Here is a 20,956-nt window from a genome sequence, read left to right as displayed (position 1 = left end):
CATAGCTTGGAGCATATTTGTATTTTTTAATATTATCCATTAAAATAACTACTACCTCTAAAGCAAAATCAAACAGTCAAAAATCCCAAATAGTTTCCCCAAAGAACGCATTTACATTAAACGTTTAAAATCAATGGTTCAACATGTGAAACTAAACATTCTAGGAAATATTTTTATGATGTTATAAAAAATAAAATTAAAACATGAATTCCAGGGTACTGTGTTCAACTTTTCACTGAGCAACTCCACACACTGCCAATTTTACCTATATTAAGAACAATTCCTCCCACCTACGAAGTATGACGCCCACGTACGAGGCTATTCAATGTCTTCATCAATTCAAAATCGAACTGAAAATCTCGCAAATATGAAGAATTGTTCTCATTCACACCTTCGGATCATGTTCTTCATTCCCTTCTTTCACTATGTCTCAAATTGTGTTCCTATTGCTTTATTCCCTTGTTTATCTATATATCTTTCCGACTGAGTTTACCCAAGAAAAATAACAAATGAAGAACTATTATCATGGGTAGCAGAAGCCATTTGAATGCTTTTGGAGAGGCTATCATAATTTAGTAGTCAATAACCTTTACTCTATACTTGTCATTGAGGAGATCGAACAATAACACTCCACTCGGCAGTTCAATCAGAATTACGAGATAAATCAAAATACTTTCTTCTTTGCACATGTCTTCCTATGTATTCTTACGTAGCGTCTTTCTTTTAAGTTTCCCTCTAAGTTGTTTGGGTTTTAATTTATTTAATCCTATAATATCGCAACTCCAACGTATATAATTTTATGATACCCATATGTTCCCCAAAGATCAGACCATGCAACTATTGAGTCAATATATCCGATACAATCCTCAATCTACAGCGCAATATTTTTCCCAGAATCCAAACCGTCCAGCTTTCAGTCCCAAACATTTTTCCCTCTTTCCGCTTTGGAAACCGAACCGTTTCCGATTAGAGTGCAAAGAAGGATGTATGCTTCGCGGCTAAATCAAATCGAGAGGGAGTGAACTACGCGGATGTGGTGAGCCGTACAGTTGGGTCCACCACCGCAAGGGACTGATGCCCACTGGGGGAGTAAAAGAGGCAAGTGAACTGCCCTGGTATGGACCGAGAAGGTGGTCAAGGAGATGAGGCGGATACAATCCATGATTATGCCACTGTTCACACGATATGCTTTGATATCATTACCCACGGAGTTCGTTTAAACAACATCATCGACAAAAATTGTCCATCGATGGTCTCTCGAAGCGCTCGGACGTGTTCGGCTCAGATCTTAGCCAAGGTCTTTAGTTTAAATTATAATCCACATTTGCTTTACAGCTCACTAAACTGAGCTATAACATAATGTCACTGGGCTACATCTGTAAAAAAAATCTAATAGAAACTCTATGCGCGCTTCCTCTGTGAATCGCAAGGGCTAATTCCACGGACAGTTTCTGCATGATTCACTGGAATATAATAAATATAAGCTATTTCCTCCAAAATACAAAGGTGGAGGTGCAATGAGTACATTGCATCTAGAAGGTTGAATATGAAACTTAACTGCAATAGTGTTGCCCAAAGTGAACCCTAAAGCGTTCCTCAAAGCGAGGAGATACAACATTCGTTTAAAGAATTAAAAAAAAGATCCAATAGCTATGGAATCAAATTTGGATGACTCTATAAAAAAATTGTATGAAAGGTTCGATGATTCTGTAAAAATCATAGAATCCCTGAGTCAACGCCTAGAATAATGCAATAACAAGGTGAAATTACTTTTAGCGCACGATGTTCATCTTGCTGATCTAGATCAGCGCCTGCCCTCCAATTGTGTTGACATTTACGGAATTCCTTCCATTTCAAATGACTAGACTGATTTTGTAATTAAAATAGGGATAACATATAGAGTAGACCTGTGTGCCGAATACATCATTATTCATCCCATCACCAGTTTAAATCATGAGAAGTGAGTCAGGGGGTAGAATTCAAGTAAAATTTACGAGGAGACGCACAAAGGATGATCTCTTGGTCAAGCGTCGCGTAAAACATAACATCACCATCTGGTCTTCGACACTCCTGACATACTGGTGTTCATCAACGAAGTGCTATGCCCCAGGACGAAGAAACTAATAAAAGTCGCTAAATAAGAAAAAAGAAGCAAGAACCACAAATATTTGTGGGTTAGAGGAGGGAAGTCTTAATTTGAAAGTCGGAAAAATACCCAGCCCATACTATGTATTGCATAGAAAATACAGCTGAACTATAAACTATAGTATGAGAACAAACATTTCCAGAAACGAATTCCTTATCGTTCTTCCATCAAAATGATAAATGCAAATTGAATCCAATGCCTTCACATTTAAATAAAATTTCATAGTAACACGATGTTATAGTTTTGGTGAAATTTGGATAAAATCTGATGTAATTAATTTATATTCAATACGCAGGTACCATTTCTATGCGAATTTCCATATATCAGTAAGAGCAAGAGGTTTAATAGTGTTTATAAGACACGATGCAACAACATCGTACGGAGGCCTTGTAATATAAGTTCTACTGATTGCTAGTTAATCAATGTTCAATGCAAATGTAACATATTTGATCACTTTGTTATATCCAGGAGCTAAAAAATTCGTTAATTTGTTTAAACTAAGCTTTCTTTGTATGCAGCAAAAACTTTAAAACTATTTTCTATAAGAATCAAAAAATAACAACATATAAACCTACCTAAAATATGTGAAACACTGGCCATTTCCCAACAAAAATATTACAGGGGATATAACATAGAAGTATTTTCATACCATATCCCGTTTTTAGTTGTATTGATTTAATTTCTATGCTATTGTTTTTCTTTCCTTTAATATTATTTTATATTAATTATGCATTAAAAGTTCATCTAGCAGACAATTTTATTACTAAATAATATACACAGTTCACGAGACCTTCCCGTTACTCACATAGTCACACGTTAACTCCTATCGATCAGGCATCCACGCACAAAATTCCCACTGTGACCATAAGGACGTGGACGGAATGTAAAGATAAAGAATTCCCTATTTTAATATTTTCGGCAAGCCAAAAATGGTCAAATTATCTCGTTCATTTCTAACAATCGTTTTTATTTATATATTTTCTTCATGGCTATCTTTTCCTCGTAAATTTCTATTTCAAATGCTAAAACTCCCAAGCATCCGAAACGAGCGAATCAATCGAAAAATAAAATAATGAAAAACATATCTCTAACTCTTAGGTTAATGTGTTTCTTCCGTACATGAGACAGCAAACTCCAACTCCATTTAAAACTGGAGTCGCGCTTAAAATATCCCTTATGGGTAGAACGGGAGAGACGGAATTGGCATTGCAAAAGTATACCCGACGGCAACATTCTCTTGGATGCGGTAAAAATGCTCCATTTACCTCGTTTCATCCACTGTAAAATTTCTTCCTCATTTCGCCCTTGCCCCTCTTCACTAAAGACCCCGAGACAGTCCTAAACCGCCTACGGAAATAGTGGGAGAGAAGATAAGTTCGCGGAGTTAAGGAGCGTAGGAGAGCACACTGTCAGGGGGTTCGATGGAAGCAGAGAGACGTGGAGGCTGCTCCTGCTGGAAGGAGCGAGCGAAACGCCTCCCCGGAGGCCGCGGCAAGCGAGCATGAAATTTCCCTTGGCGGGTGAGAATAGGAAAAGGCAAGGGGGCAAAGGAGGGGCCCTTGAGGGACTCCTAGTGTGTGTTTCTTCGGCCGCCAGCCTTCATCTCCTTTTCTCTCCGTCTCACGCCCGCCGCTGATGGCGCGCGTGCAGGTGGGCGAAACCTTTAACTTCTGCCTCCGGTGTTTTCTCTCCCTGGCAACGCGAACACTCCTCGAAGCCGGTTGCCAAGCGACGTCCCGTTAGAAGGAAAAGAGACAAGGAGAGTGAGAAAGAAAAGGAGGAGAGGAGTGAGTTAGACCGATGCGTTACGGACTCGTGCACGCCCTGGCGGGAAAAAATTGGACCAAGACGGGGGGAGTCGGTCTACCGCGGCCCCATTTTACTTCCCACCTCTTCCCGGTCCCATTTTACTTCCCCCTCTCTCTATCTCTCTTCCCACCCGATACGCGTCGCTACACCCGAAGATGGCTTCGCCTTTATAATGTACATCGGTTCGCGGAATAAGGCGAAAGAGGCACGAGTCCCCACGACGACGCCGCATCTATCAACGGCGACCGTTCGGAACGCGAAAGGACGTGTGAGCAGTTGGCCGTGGGGAAGAAAAGAGTCCATCGGCGGCTTCGGGCAAATTCACCCGACGAATTACTCATCTCGGGAGAAGACGCGACGGAGAGACACCTCATTCAATGTTCCTCCTTCGGGGATAAATTTACTCCGTCTGCAAAATGAATGGGGACGTGGAATTCTACGGGCACTACAATGGGCAACAGAATGGAAGATTCTAGATTCAATTCTGGGTGAGAAACCTTAGGAAACACCTAATCAGCTATTAAAAAAACATATATCACAGCGTCGCATGGACACAAAAATAGTATATCAAATTAGAAACCTTACCTTCAAAAGGTCTCTCAAAAAATATCTCAAACTTTTCATGCTGAAAATATGGTCCTAATCAACTTAGCGAAGAAAATCATGCGTGAATAACTCTTTTGTAAGGTATTCCTACGGCGAACCACAAGGCTGAGTTTAGACTCGGACCTCATGTCCCTCATTTAATCTGAAAAGCACACGGCTCACTCAACTAATTAGGCCGGTTTCAAATAATGACGTTATACATCAACTGGGATATACATTGTTTGACTTTCTCTCGGTTCTCATGTCCTGCTTACCATCATATTTAATGTCGTTCCATCATGCATTAATGCGCATGAAGGCATTTTTTTTAGTAATATACAATTCCACTGTGACACTTTTCCGCTGTGGCGTAGCCAGGAATTTCGTTCGGGGGGGGGGGTCCAAAACCAGCGGGGGAATCTTTTAAAAAACGATACTAAGTAATGGGCTTTAAACTAATTTTAACACTTTTTATGATCGAAAAAAACTCATTTTTAAAGAAATAATTTGCTAATGCATGCTTTTTCATATTTTGTTTTCATTTATGAACTTGATATGACTGACATTTATGAACAATATTTGTATTTTTATATTTCGGGGGGGTCCGGACCCACCGGACCCTCCTCCTGGCTACGGTACTGCTTTCTCGGTTGGTATATTCCGGGATTTTTAGTTAAAAATAAATTGCTGACAACGGATTTCACGTCAATAATTTCCCGCTCATATGCAGCTGTTGTTATTATTTGTGTTCTGATTTCAAGTTCACGTATTTACCACTGCACGTATATACTGCAGATTGTAATACGCGCAGACGGCACTCTCTGATTAGGGTAGAGAAATTCCAGAAATGACTGTTGTCTCCATTTGGCTTTCCCATAGCCAGGTGTGTAAAACGTTGGGCTACTGGTCGGTCGGTCCTCGGTTCAAAACCAGTGTGAACACTTCGGAGACCGCGAACAAAATCTTCAGATTTCATGGCCGCCCAGGGAAAGGATTTGCCTCCCCATCCTGAATGTTGGAATTTCACACGGTCGTGGCTAAATCTGAGCTGTGCTAGGTTCTACCCCGACTTTTCTAAATTTAGAGACGACAGATTTGAAAAAATACACTGATATCTAAAAATGAATAGAATGCTAAATGTATTAAAATACATTTCTAAAATTTAACAAATACCCGATTTCAAATCTTTCTTTCAAAAAGGAAAAATTAATTTGCGTAAAAAATATTTAAATGCCTATATAAAAGTAATCATTACTAAGAAAGAGTTTTTTGATATAGAAATTTTGAATTTTCTCATAATTGGTTTCCCGGGAAATTGTGCGGAAAATACAATGCCACAAGTCCCTATGGACATCGCGGGAAGTTTTAATTCCAACGATTTCATAATTAATGAGCGAATAACGCGTAGTCATACGTATACACATAAGGAAAACGATTATGCTTTAAGGCATTGGGTACCGACGGCAGCCTGTACATGCCATCATAGAACTGCGAGCTTGTCCATAATAAGACACTGAACTAAAAATCCTGAACGTCTCCAAAATGTGATCAGCATTGTCGACCACCTTCAGATAAAAAAAATAGCTTGTTGCACGCAAAACACACTTTCTTAGTATAAAATGAAAATTCATGAGCTTTTTTGAGCAAAATTATGGGCAGGGCTAAACATTTTTTCCTACTTATGGTACCGATGTACTTCAACCATATAAATATAGAAGGATTACATTTTAAAGAAAAATTCGGGAGGAGTTTATATCCAAATTCTCGTCTAAAACTGTGTAATTTTTGTTCCTTATACTCCTTCCTTCCTGTGTTACAACGTTTATTCCTAACAGAAAGAAAAAATAACTAACAGCAAGAATTTTTATTCCATGGAAAGTGTTATAAATGAAACCAGTTCCCTATGCATAGTCAATAATTATTGATTATTTAGGATTAATTCGATTGATAGATCAATCATAGCCAAAAAAGAATATCAAATACTTCAATGTTAAAATTAAGTCTCCATATTTTCAATGTTGGAAAATTATTAATTTCATACATTTATACCCCACAGATACTTACATTTTTACATTAAATTTTTCACAGTTGATAATTATAGTTTCCTGTAAATTGTACCTAAAATTTCTTACATAGAAATATGACTTCTTAATATATTTCTATATTCTTCGCCGGATAAATTTTTGTCAGGAATTAATGCAGAAGCATTTTAACATGAGTTTGTAAATAAAATATAGGCGAAATTTTAAGTTGGTACTCAAAGAATATTATCTTAGTACTATCATTAGCTATCAGAACAACTTCCTCGTGCACATGAGGTACCATGTACTTGACGGATGTTCATCGTTTCTAGAACCAATTTCAATCCATTTAATATGGAACTCCGTCCGAAAAACCGCTGAAAATTTAGATTAATTCTTCATAAGTACGTTTTTATATTCTCTACACTGTAAAAGAAGATTTCTTTCAGGAATTATAGGTATGATGACACGTAATGAGCTCCATAATTTTGCGATATATTCTGGCCCTCCAGTTATTTGGCTGTTTACTTCACTGAAAAAAACATGGCCTATACCGCGAATTCTTCATCCTCCGAGGGAAAGCGAAGCGACAAAAATATAAAAGAAAGAGAAAATAATTATTCTGCGCGTGAGCAAGTGGCCGACATACTTCCCTCCCAAAAACAAATAAACGTGTCGCGGATTCTAGGCCTCAACTTGTGCAACGAAAACTAAACAAAAAAAGAAATTCAAGCGTGTAGTTTACGTTCCTCTAGCCCCACTTTTTATTTTGCTGTTGATGTGTATTGCTATCCAAAATATTCCGCTACCACCCTTTTCTCGCTCTCTCCTGCTGTTGGCATTCGCGTTCTCCGGAATACATTACGAACCCTGGGATTCTCCAGATTTCCTGAAGCATCCGTTCTCTTTCTCCATGAATACGTTTTGGCGCAAACATGGCATATTCCTCCCAACGAAAAAAAGAAATATCATTGGCGCATGTCCGGAATAACTTACTTAGCGGTCGGGAACACTGCGAGATCCGATTTAATACGAATGTATCACGTAATGATACATGCTGTAGCATACGAAAATATTGTAATTAACTTGAAAGAGATAAACCTATTGTGTACGGAGGTATGTTTTAGTAAAATTTTTGGTTGCCGCACACTTCTTCATTTATAGCAACCTCGACTTTTCGTAAAAAAAAGTTAAGCATGATCATAATATTTTTTCCTTCAATTAATATTATCACTGAATATTAAAAACGAAAAATTTTGAAAACATAAATTCCCGGAGTAAAATTACTACCCAAATATTATAAGGTTTGAAATCGATGAAATTCAATTAATACAATTCTTGACATCGTCGGCAGTTAAATTTAAATAAAACATTATATCATGCACATGCATTATATAACAATCCACCAAAAGTTACCAAATCACTCTTTACGACTAACATCAAAGATATTGAGAAATAATTCAAAAGGGCTAAGGTAACTTTTTACACAGCAGCCTTTGAACATAAATTCTTCCAATTTGTTTTATTTTTAAGTCATAATGACTATAAACTACTAAAAATAGCGTTTCATGGCATTAGAAAATTGTGAAGCGTTGATAACCCTAAGAATACTTCGAAATCCAATATGTTATGATTTCGATCAATTTTTTTCACATCATAGTAGTAACAACCTAAACTCATGCAAAAGAAAACAATCAAGAAAGAATCGCACTGTTAATTTGCTGAATCATCGAGATAAAAGCTGTTTATATCGGAAGTAAGAATGCTAAATCACCCGACTTCGCGTAAGCATTCTACTATTAGCCAACAAACGCATACTTTCCAAAGCGATGCTAGCTAATATTATTATGTTCAATAACCTCCTTAAAATTTAAATTTTACGATACTTAAGGTTTCAAAACAGTTTATTTTAGGTACACTGATTGTAACTGAATTGCAATCGTAATGAAATCACCATACATACACACCAAATTTACCCTGATCAAACGTATTAGCGGTTTAACATCCTTGGCTACCATACAATCCGATCATCAGTTGTACTTGGCGTGTTGCATATGTTACAGGACCTATTCGAGTGTAGCTGCTTTGTGGTGTGCTGGAAGCCTAGTAGGCGAAGGGCTAGGCTGTTTTTTTGCGTTTCGAGAATGAGACATTTACACATGTGCCTTAACTTAGAGAGAGCTCTACCTTCACTTGTTCAAGCCACTCTTCGGATTGGAAATATATTGGAAAGGTGGATTTCAGAGGTGTGGAGTGAAAGAAATGTCTAAAGGTTAGATAAGAAAATTGAGAGGTATACCGTAGCTTTTGGAAATAATCCGTCCAGTGTATTTTATTTAACGAATTTTAATAAAATTTTATAGGAATTACTGGACTTAATGAGCAAAAACTTCAACTCTAAGAATAATGTTAATATCTACTTATGGTTTACATACACAAGAGAGAGAAAACTTGTTAACCAGCATTGTTCGTGTTTTGGTATTTACAAGAATGAATTCCTAAGTAAATTAAATATCAACTTTTTAACCAACTGAGGATGCAAAATCATACCTTCTCATTTTTATGAGATTCATCGTATTTTAGTACGCATGAATTATAATTATGAAAGGTATATTAAACATTTTCCACTTGAAAACAACATTTTCTAAGTTGCAAATACCAAAAAATGCACCAACATACAACCGTATGATATCATTTTTTCTGTGTCATTTTCTAACTGAAAAGTAGCACTTACAGAGGCTTCTAGTGCAAAATCATCAGCAATAAAAAGGAACCTAATGTAGTCATTATGAAAGCAAAGCAGCGACCTTTAAAAATGAAAAATGCTTCGAGGGAATAAACCAGCTTAAATTGTTGAAAGTACTATGGAAGGTTATTAGAGCTAGAAGGTGAAAGGCTTATCTTTTTCGGAAGTAGAAAGTCAGCAGAGTTTTAGAGATGCATTTGCCGCTGCATCCGGGAACTGGCATCTTAATAAGATAGTCGTGGATGGGTGGACTTTGGAACTCACAACGAAGATAAATGTGCTCTCTCGCGTTTTATGTTCCATAGGTAGAGATTCAAGCAAGATACCTCCCGCAGCGTGAGCCGCGCTGTCCTTTCACGGAATATCCACTCCGAGCTCATAGGGATCAAAATTCCACGGAATCAGAAATCTTCAGGGATTGCCAACCCTGAGGATTACTGTCGCATTTGTCATTACGAACACATTCTTTGTTTCTGAACAGAAAAGAAAGAGCCCGAAAATGCACGAAAAAATTCCCCAGTGAAGGTGCCCTGACATCTGCCTCGTAGGAAATTTATTTGTACAAGAGATGTAATCAGTTTATTACGAGTGAAAAGATTAAAATGCGATGCTGTCGATTTTCCACAAAAATACATACAGGAGAGAAAAGAAAAGTTTCACGACAGTGCCAATAACATTATAAGACGACGTATTGTAATCACAAGAATTACTCATAGATTTCACCCGAAGGTTGATAAAGATAGGTTGGGAAAGGGCACACCCCAGACCAATTCACAAGTACGAAAATTTGCAAATTCATATGTAGACGGGACAGATCTTCAGTACCACCTAGCGCCAGGAGATAATTTAAATAGATGACTATCAATAGCCAAACATTCCAGTCATTAAACCACCACGCTAATATAATTACATGAGACAAAAATTATACTACTTCACAAATTTGAGGCATTCTATCATAATCCGAAGAAAAAAATAAAACCAAGGTTTGAGTGCTCTTTCTATTAAGGAATATTGGTATGTTTTTCAAACTTTCGCATAAATAAAGGATGAGCTGTGGAACACCTCGGCGTTTGAAAATGGAAAGCATAGCTCATACCCTATCTCTCCAATTCTATTTTACATAACAAAACAACCCACAGAGCGAAGCGAATTGAATTCGCAAAACGAGAGACATTTTTGCATCAACGAATTCACAGAGGGCTTTTATGGTGGACATAAAATCTAAACTAGGGCTTGAGCAATGCACTGCATGGCTACATTTCACGCGAGGGCAGAGTTTTAGGGAGAGTATCCACAGCATTACGAATTCGTTGCCACCCAAATGTGGTTTTATATGTACGTGATCACAGCGCATAAACCAGGTCAACACCGTCCGTGGACATTTCAACATCCACAATTCTATCTGCAGCAATATAAAGAGCCGTTCACTTTTGCTAAAAACGAGCACCCGTGTGATGCCGTTCTGAGCAAAATCCATACCAAGGTTTTAGCTCTAACTGTACAATGCCTTGTTCATGGCTTCACTCATGGATAGTGATCACATTAACATATAACCGCAGGAAAAAAGTTTATGACATACTTTTGATCATTTACTCGTAACTGCTACCTATTTTCTGTTTACATTAATGATCCAACTTACTTCTTTACGTGAGTTATTACTTTAGTTTGTTCCTTCTAAATATAACCCCAATCTCGTTCCTTGTTAATAGCAATTATCGTTAAGAGATAAGACCATTCCATCCTCTTGTTCATACAAGCGTTCCAGTAGTTTCCATAGCTTAAGGTCCCATGATCAAATAACAACTGTTGCGAAATAATAATTATATGGTATACAATCAACTTATCACCAGTTTCACAACAGTTTTTACGCAAATCGATCAAGTCCAAAATTAATTGCTCATTACCCGCCATCAATGTTCCTTCCCATCCGCCCCTTTTTAGATCCCCCCCCCCCTTCCACCCACGTTTACCTATTTAAGAGCGTGCCACCCATCCAATTGTACCTGATGATAACACTAGATGTTGAAACCCGGGTCGTGCTATTCAAAATAAAGTGTGGAATAAAACAAAGTTATTTTATTTCATTCAGCTTGAAAATTGCGCTGAACGTGTACGGCATTGTTTGGCAATATTTAGTCAACGAAATATATCAAAAGGCATCAAAAGAGCATATTTTGATGTACCTATAGCATTTTCTCTCCCATAAAATACAACCATAAACACCAAACAGATGTATTTAAGGTTTCTAAAATAATTTTTATGAGTTCGAACCAAACTTTACGCTTTTATGGCATTATGTTGGCGCTCGTTTGCACCCAGTACATTGCTACAAGTTTCAGTCACATTCAGAATTGACTTGTCAAATATTTTCGAGAAAAGCATTTCGTTCATTTTACAGAAAGCGCACAAAAATTGAAATTTAGTATTCATTCCCATTAATTCCAATAATCTGTAATAATTGTTGCAAGCAAGCCGGAACGCTCCCCGCACGTTCTAAAGAAATATTTCACCACGTTTTTTCTACCTGATTTGCCTTTTTTTCTTTAAGGAAAATGAGAAACACCGTTGTAATTTATTTTACAGGCAGTTAAAACCTTAAGGATGAAGAAGCCAAAATTTAAGATCAACCATCAGTCGGAGACATCAACGAATGAGTGAGAAGGCTGAGTTTAGTGGGATGCGTTAACAAAGATGATCCGAATAAATTCGAGAATAGAGCCAAAGCGAGCATCAATCCGTCATTTTAAACAGCGGTGAACATGCGCAGTATACATTCGATTGTTTCACATCACGAATAAGTACTCCAATAGAGCCTGAATCACACGATCATTTTTTTCATCCCTTTCGAGTAAGAGCTCCAACGATCTCTCCAATTATAGCGGAAAACATGACCGTTTCACGCGATCATTTTCCGCGATGGCTCCAGGGACGGAAATCTCATCCCTTTTTGCATCACTCGGCACGTCACTTTTCCCGTCGTTGAAACCATCGCCGGCACCGTTCTTTAGCCAATCATAACTTACGGCCGCTAATTAGCGATTTAAACGCCACGTTTGGCTTTTAACTGAATGACAAGTGTAAATACGAAAAACGACGGAATAACCGATGAAAATGACTGTGTGATTCAGAGAATGATGGGTCGAGCAATCACTCTTTTGCTCTCTGAAAACCTATCGCTTGAGCTATCATTCTGAGGGACGGAAAAAATGCTCGTGTGATTCTACTCACGTAACTGGCCGAAGTACCACAGGAGGAGTCGGAAATCTTTCAGGATTACAGTAAATGGGAACAGAAGGCACAATTATGATGTTACTGATAAATTGCAAGATTGCCAAATTTCAAAATTGCCAGAGCGTTACCAGATTAACCGTGCCCGCGGAAAAGTGTTACCACCAATGTGGAATGTGGCAGTTTTGAATGCTCGGTAGTAGGTAAAATACAGAACAAATTGCAGTTTCTCAATCATGATTTTCCAGAGTATTCATTGAGAGATTCACCACACGCTTAAAGGTACATTTATGTCATCGCCAGGAGGTGAATACTTCTCATTTTCCAGTCCTGAGCACATTAGAAAAGAAGAGGCATTATGGGAAAAACTGGGAAGGGGAGGTTACTTAGTAACTGAGGATGTGGAAGAGCGTAGTTAAGAATACAAACTATGAGTTAGAACTAAAGATTTAAATAGGGTGTGAGAGGTGCGCGCAGCGGATAGGCATGAAAAGCGGTAATTGAGAAACGTAATAGAGAGATAAAGAATTTTTAGTTTTACCCACCTTCTTTCCTTCAATATGCACATCAGGACTTTAAACGAAAAAATTCTCCATCTGATGACAAGTGCACGCATTGTAAATCTGTTAAAGCCCGCTGTGGAAAATTCAAATTGAGACTCTTATACTTCTAATTTCCATCAAACTTCGGCAAATTGAGCGTGCCAACACGGTGACCCTATCTAAAGCAACAAACCAAACCGGACTGTATTCTCTTGAATGTTATATCAGTTAAACTTCACTTCCCACCTAATTCTGAAAATGTGAGATGGAATCTAATACGGAAAAATGTTAACATACCTCAAGCCTAGATTTCCTAATTGCAGGCTACAATAGTGCAAGTTATGATATGAGACCTGGCAACATATACCACAATTTGGATCACGAGATAATATCGATTCGAGGTGAATTTCATGATTAAATATTTCCACCTGATGAGCGCATAACAGCTGCTGAAGCATGGTAAAGGTGGTGTGCAGCTGGTTTTCCTAACCTGAGGCAAAGAGAAGGTCACTGGAAGCTGAAGGTACGAAACCCGGTCTGATGAAGTGATTATTATCATGGGAAATTCCACCTTTCTGAGTTCATATTCACATCTTCGCGCGTGATTGCACACTGCACTATGAATTACAAATCTTATTTTGAATTATTTCGTATTGAAAACTACTATGCCTCGGAAGGCCCATATTTTAGGAATGCACAATATCACTATCATTGATACGACATCTATAGTATATCCTGCTTTTTTGGTGGAAGATATATCAATACGAACGGCCCTTCCTATCTTCGGATTAACCGCAACTCCTATATCCTTCCAGATAAACGTGCAATCAAACGGCAAGGAGGTAATTCGACCAAAATCTCATAAAAAAACGGCTCGGATGTTCAATGACTGTACATTGTTAAGGCCCATGTGGGTAAACTAAGGCAATAATCTAAGGGTTAAGGTAGGTCTAAAGGGAGTGCGGCCGACCCATCATCTTCGCCTGGACCCATTCCCACATTAGGTATTTCACTCGATTGGTCATAAGGGGTTTTACTCTTCACTAATCCATCTCGCTCTGTTCTTGTCCTTCCTCTTCCTAGCTTCTCAAACTGTCATTTTTCGATCACTATTTTCAGAATCCCGCCCGTTAACATCTTCGCTATGGACACCTTTTGCCCAATCTTCCTCTATGCCTAAAAGGCATTTTATACATTCTATCCTTCTTATACATCTTCGTCTATCGTACTTCTATCCATTTTTTTCATCTCTAATTATTATCAAAGGCTACAACCGAACAAATTTAAGAAATATGAGAATATATTTTTGGAGAAAAAATCTCCAAAATAAATCTCCATATGATAACTGCTTTTTATTCTTTCAAAGTAAATATTAATAAAATTACTTATTAAAATTAGCATTACAGGAATAAATTAAAATTTTCAAATTTTGACGGTGGTCTATTCTCATAGTGTAAATTTTGTCACTGGTTGACAAATTTTATGCATGCATTATGTATTATTTTACATTTAAAAAGTGCATTTCATCCATCAAAATTTTTCTTAAGCTTGATAATTATATGAAAATATTTTTCATCAAATCATTCAATGCCCTTAATCCATTAAAAAAATCGCAAGTAAGTCATTACTTTACTTTCAAGAAGTGCTCAATCGCAAAATGGTTCGCTATCCGTGGAATATGGATTTCTTTTTTGATATAGCAAAAATAACATATTTCAAATTTTAAAAAAAAATAATTTTCAACATTTAACATGAGTTTAGTCCTGGTGTTTTAACAGTGGAAAAAATAATATTGATAATTGGAGGTAGTCGTCAATTAAGGCAGATAGGCAAAGGTAGATGCCCTTAAGTCTCATGTTTGACGGTAGGGAATTTTTTCCCTAAAACGGACCTGTCAATTCATCACCACCAGTAATTTATCAGATAGTTCACTCTAATAGCCACACTCTACGGATAAAATTGAACAAAAATTGGTGCCCATGGATAATATTCTGTGGCCATTGCCAAAGTGATTGCGAAGTCAATCATTTTACGAGAACTAATTGAAAACCGTGGCCTACGCAATTTTTTCGAGTTAATTAATGTAATACACAAGTAAACGCACGGTAAAAATCAAAATACAACCAATAAGAAGGGATAGGTAGCAGGGAGCTGGCACAGGAGCTCGTGATCAGTTTATAGACCTCACGGGATAAATTGTGCAAATGAACGATCCCCAGCTTCTCTATGAATGTAAAGTCCATCTTTGGAACTACACTTTCCTCTCTCATCGCGGTCCTCGTATCTTAGTCGAGGCAAGGAAAGATTTAAACAAAAGGAATTAACGTAAGCTTATGTTTTCGCAGTTACTCATATACATAAGTTTAACACGTCTATCTCACTCGCAAAAATATGGACTGGAGTTCCTAACATCTTTGTCCGTGAACGCCTACTAGCATTCCCTAAGAAATAAGATGGCTAGGTGGGTAAGCTAAGGTGTAGCCTTCACCAAATATTGGTAGTTTTGCGATCTGACCCCGGCTATATCATATTATTTTCATGCATAATTGCATCGTTTGCTGCACGTATTTTCGCATAAATACATGTGGAAACGTACGTAATAATTTTTTGTACATTCAAAACTATGAATTTTCTCCTTTTCTAATGGAAGTATGATATCTCACCAATGGAAATAAGGAATGTAAGAATTTCAGAGAATTCGTTTTTAAAAATTCTTAAAACACCTTTTTAGCCTGTTTTGAACTCAAATTATTTCTATTACGTACATCATAGCACATGAATACTACAACACTTCCCCCCACCTTTTTTCCGATACCGTAAGTGTGACATGCTCAATACGGTAATGTACTGATACTGAAGCAATACCACCCACGCCAAAGAGATCATGGACTTTTTCCAAGACTCCCTCGCGTGGGGCGTTTGCACTTCCTGTTGTGACCTCCTCAGCCGAAGTTGGTTACCAAGTCTTCAAGTGCTTCATATGTGTAACCGGTTCCTTTTATCTGAAAAATTTACCCCTGATTAACAACTCGCCATTATAAATTTTCCGCAATTACTCGTTTTAGAGGAAGCAATTAGAGCCGCAAGAGAAATTTTCAGTCGACACTTTTACAAATAATCGAAACCTCGATGTTGCACAAGGAATATTTCCTAAGAAGATCTTATTCGACGTGGTCGGCAAAATATAGCGGCTCGGCATTTACTTTCGGATAAATGGTGTAATGGCCGTCCAATCTAATACAAGACCTGCAGCTACAGCTCTGCTGACGGAAAATTCAATGATTTCATTTTCAAACATCAGTATATGAAACTCGATCTTCTTCTGTGAAAATAGTTTTATTATTTGACAAATTTATCGACGATTTATTATTTCCTTTACGATAGCAGCTAAGTTAGAGATATATTTTTTAATTTAGCGATGTGATTTATAATCATCCAAGTCCCCGCGAATTTTAACGAAAATAGGCTGTAGTTGTTACTTCTCAACAAATTTATTTCCTAGAATCAGACTTTCCATTAATTATTCTCAAAATTTCGCTTAGCCATAGGAAAATGAATGAAACGGTTTATGTCGAATTCTCTGAAATCGCAATTAATTTTGAAAACGCTGGTCTCAACAGCAACAGAATAGACTCGTTATTACGAGGGTCGTGGGCTCGTATCCCGCCGCCATTTACCTTTACTAAGGGTATGGCTATATAACATGTTCTACACGCTCCGCTCCAAAAGAACACAAATTCCAAGCCAACCTGCTCAGGGGCATACGAACTGACAAAACCATCCGAAAAGCCCACAAGAAAAAAGTATTAAATTAAGGATAAGAAAATAAAATGGTTTAATAATCTTAGCATTAAACGCGTTTAAAATAAACTTATCCGCCAGCTACTTCTGTTAGAATTTCAATTAATGGAGCATATACATTGTAATGACAATGGCAATAAAGTTTCACGAAAAGCAGTATTGATAAACATTCCGTTGCATTGCCTAAAATATGTGTCTAATACATAGCAGTTACTTCTCTCGATAGAAATTTCTGGATTCTTCGCATAATATACAAAAGAATAGCTTAGGATATCTCCGGCAAGTGAAGTCCGATGGGATAAATTGTCGAATGTGTACAGCGATCCAATCCTCAACAAAAGGTATCTGTCCACTAATATATCAACTGACAATCTATTTATCGAAGTGCCTTCGAAAATCGGTTATTAGAAGAGATCCCGGTTTAAATCTTCAAAACTCCTAAATAATAACGAATAATCATAAGAAATTGTCCAGTGATGTAAAAAAGAAACAAACTTTACGAACTTAAATAAATTACCCTGTGATACCTACAATTAAACTTCAAATCTAGAGAGTCAGTTTCGCTTATTCATGAATAGTATTCTTTTTAACGCTATTCTGAACGAAGTTCCCAAAAATAAACGATCAAAATTGCGAATATCCACCTATAGATTATTATATTCTACGCGAGAAACAAAAGAAAATAGGTAAAAATAGCACTGTCCGAGAAATACGATGGTGGAATGCAAACAGTGATTCACACCCCCACATTGAAAAATCGTTCAACCCCAGCCAGCTACCAATGTAGACCTGAAATATTTGGCATAGGAAGGTTTCCCCTCCTACGCGGAACACTCACCGAAAGAGCCAATGACGGAAGCGCGGGAATCCGCGGAGCACCCGTCGCCCTGGAGTTGCCGCCCTCGCCGCCGCGGCAGATACCGGCGCGCCGGCGGCCCATGCCCGGCGCCCGCCACCACAACCATCCCGGGATGCGGCGCTCAGCAGAAGACGACAAACGGGGACTAGTAGGGGGACGACCGGTGACAGAAGGCAGCCACCACGGCCTGGACGACACGCCGCAACTCCGATGTCCTCGGCGGACGGACACGAAACTTTTCCGCGGGCGAGAACAAAACAGCAGACTTCTTCAGAGTACAAAAAGGGAACGAGGCAGAAACTTTCCGTTGGGGTCAACAATCACCCTCGCAGACAAACTGGGAGAAAGTGGAGGATAATAGGCAAGGTTCACCACCAAACCAGACTAATTGGGAGGAATGGGAATGATAAAGAGTCAAAGTTTACTTTCAACTAGCACAAAAACTGGGAGAGTCCGAACGCAGTTGATCAATTCGTGGACAAGTTGGGTAGGAGAAGGAGGAGGGTCACTTTTCCACCGACACTGCTAAGTGACAAGTGTGTAGTAGGAGAGAGACCGTAGGAGTTGTGTTGTCGCGCGTCCCGCCCGCCTGACCTTTTGCCGAGGACTGCGGAGGGAGCGAAAACCGCGCGCGAAGTCGTCCCAACTACTACTATCCAGCCTCCCCGCTCTCTCCCATGCGCCGCCACCACGCCGGCCCTAGCGCGCCAGAAACCCCGAAACAAACGAATGGGGAGGGGCGCGCGAGCGGAGGGGCGGGAGTCCGCGAAGAGCGCCGGAGAGAGCCGAGAGCGGACGGGCGACCGAGGGAGGGGAGGGAGTCAAATGGGGCGATGGGGAGAGGAGAGAGCGCGCCGGAGGGGAGGGGATATTCCGGCCTGCTGTCAAGAGACGGGAAGAGGTAGGGCGTCAGATGAAAGCGTCGAATGGGGATGCTAGGGCCGTTCCGTACCGTCGCCCACCGCCCGCGCGCCTTTCCGCGGGCACACACACAGGCGGGCGGGTGGGGTGGTTAGGGAAGAGAAAAAACGAGCGGGGGGAGGAGAGCGATCCTGGAATATCGAAGTTGGCAATCGTTAAAAAAGAGTGTCGGCGGAATACGACTCTCCCATCTCGTCCCTTCCATTCCCAGCCACGCCGCGGCCCTCAAACCATGACTCCATCTCCTCTTCCATTCCCTCCCACACGTCCCTCCTCACCACGCCAGCGCCACAACAAAGGCGACGACATAATTTCTAAGCCGCGGGACGAATGAGAGCGAACGTATGTTTATCTCGAGCTCCCGCGCGCTAAACTTCTCAGACTGCATGCTTTAGCGGTTCCGGTGGAGAAGTCGACGATGCTGCGTTCTCCTATCTCGACGAGCGAAGAACCCGGCTGAGGAATAAAAAACTGGAAAAGAAAATCCCAACGGCACTTACGCGAGTGCGCCATAGCGTTTATGCGTCTGAAGTCGAAGCATTTATTCAATGAAACTCTCACAAGTCACTTTCAACCATCCTCTCTATCTCTATTCCCTTTCCATCAGTCTCGCACATTAGCTAATTTACTGGCTTGCATTGGGTTGAATGAAGTAAGACTTTGTGGAGTGAAGTTGACAGAATAATTTCAGAGACTTCTTATATCTTCAAGATAGCAATTCGCTGAATGAATAGCATTTTAGACCAGAACTGTGGAAGCTTAAGTAATTGCGTCAAATAAATATTTTTGTCTTCAGACACTGATCCAGGGGAATAGATTTTAAACCAACGTCAGCTGATTCATTATGAGACCATTTCCATGAAGAAAAATGTTGTCTTAGGCAATTTTAGTGATCAAAGCATTCTTCGTTTTGCCTGTCAATACCGATGAACTCTCCAATATTCTGTTCAAAATTGTTACGTTTTCCATATTTTTGTTAGTTTTATACTATTTCTATTTAAATATCAAATTTAATTATTTTTAAACGATGGAGTCGCCCATTTATGATAGAATAAGATTTCGCTCGATTGACGACCTATTGTCGATTCTTGTTCGGTATCTTTTTCATCAATAGGTAGCGATATAATTTATATATGCTTACCACGAGTTTCACCCATTTTCTCCAGTGACGAGAACTCAAATATGTATCGGCCCAGTTTGATTTGAGTCATGTGAATTATATTGATTTACCGGAGGAAAACAGTGATATGAGCAATTAAGTGCTACATGCGGCCACGTTTACTTTGGAGTGTCTCCGAGCATCAAAATCTCTCACGACAAAGTAATCAACTTTCGCATTAGTATTCAAAAATATTAAGAATATTCAATATTACGAATTTTAATTTCATATTTGGCACAGTTTTTGCAATTGGCTTTTCAGGAGTGAAATGCACTTCCCAACCATTAAGGAAAGTATTTATGAGAATGCGAATAATTTTGGAAATTCTGACAATATTGCTTTGGATACCGAGATAAATACGATTAATAGTGTAGCGAAACGTCTTCTCAAATAATCATCCTCAGGCTACGTTAATTGACGATTTTGTGAAGCACTAGCCGCTCAATATGAATACCTACTCACAAAAAATGTTGATGGGACAAAATGGAGCAATTCTATACATGCTTAAGACGGTCAATTTCATTGTAGTCTACGGATGGAAGCTTGAAAGAGCAGGGTTATTAATCTAAAATGTGTTGCTTGAACAGGCAGTAAACTGAGGCTAAAAGGAATCAAGGGACAAGCGCGTGATAGCGTTTACAATGTTCGATCATTTATTTTAGTTAACGTACGATTAAGACTAGTCACCATAATTTCATTACGGTAACGATTATAACCTAACGTAATGTTACATTAGTATTTATTTATTGACACTACGAACAATAAAACAGGTTTAGAAGCATCACATAAAATGATAGTTTTCTCCGAAAACCCTACTTCAACGAAATTCTCTGAGTATAAATGAGGCATCAACATAAAGAATGAAAGTGCACATAATGTGCAGTCCTCGCCAAAATTAGTCCCTGAAATGATATTTCTTACTGAAATCCGCCGATGATTCAGGTTCCAATGTATAAACATATTTTATGAATCTTTAAAGTATAATTCATCATTTTTTCACCAACAAAATTCACTAACTCATTCTTAACTCTGTGGTATTCCATTATAGGGTTTCTTGCGTGGTAGTTTTCTTTTACTTTTACCACTACTTTTCTACATAAAGCGACCCGGGTTTCGATAAGTAATCATCATCTTCAGGT

General features: G+C 38.8%; 1 protein-coding gene across 4 annotated transcripts in view; it reads right to left on the bottom strand.

Moving 5' to 3' along the window:
• LOC124162481 (Down syndrome cell adhesion molecule-like protein Dscam2) overlaps window positions 1-18,390 on the bottom strand; it is a 690,555-nt gene extending 672,165 nt beyond the window's left edge. For 3 of the 4 annotated variants that reach the window (XM_046539031.1, XM_046539045.1, XM_046539048.1), the window contains exon 1: window positions 17,717-18,390. In XM_046539031.1, coding sequence (XP_046394987.1) covers window positions 17,717-17,843 — 127 coding nt within the window. In that variant the 5' untranslated portion in view covers window positions 17,844-18,390. The remainder of the gene's footprint in view (window positions 1-17,716) is intronic. The other variant, XM_046539040.1, reaches the window with a different exon arrangement.
• Window positions 18,391-20,956: the final 2,566 nt, after the last annotated feature.

The sequence above is a fragment of the Ischnura elegans genome, chromosome 1 (genome assembly GCF_921293095.1).
Source record: "Ischnura elegans chromosome 1, ioIscEleg1.1, whole genome shotgun sequence".
Classification (NCBI taxonomy): domain Eukaryota; kingdom Metazoa; phylum Arthropoda; class Insecta; order Odonata; family Coenagrionidae; genus Ischnura; species Ischnura elegans.
This window is presented reverse-complemented; position numbering and strand designations above follow the sequence as displayed.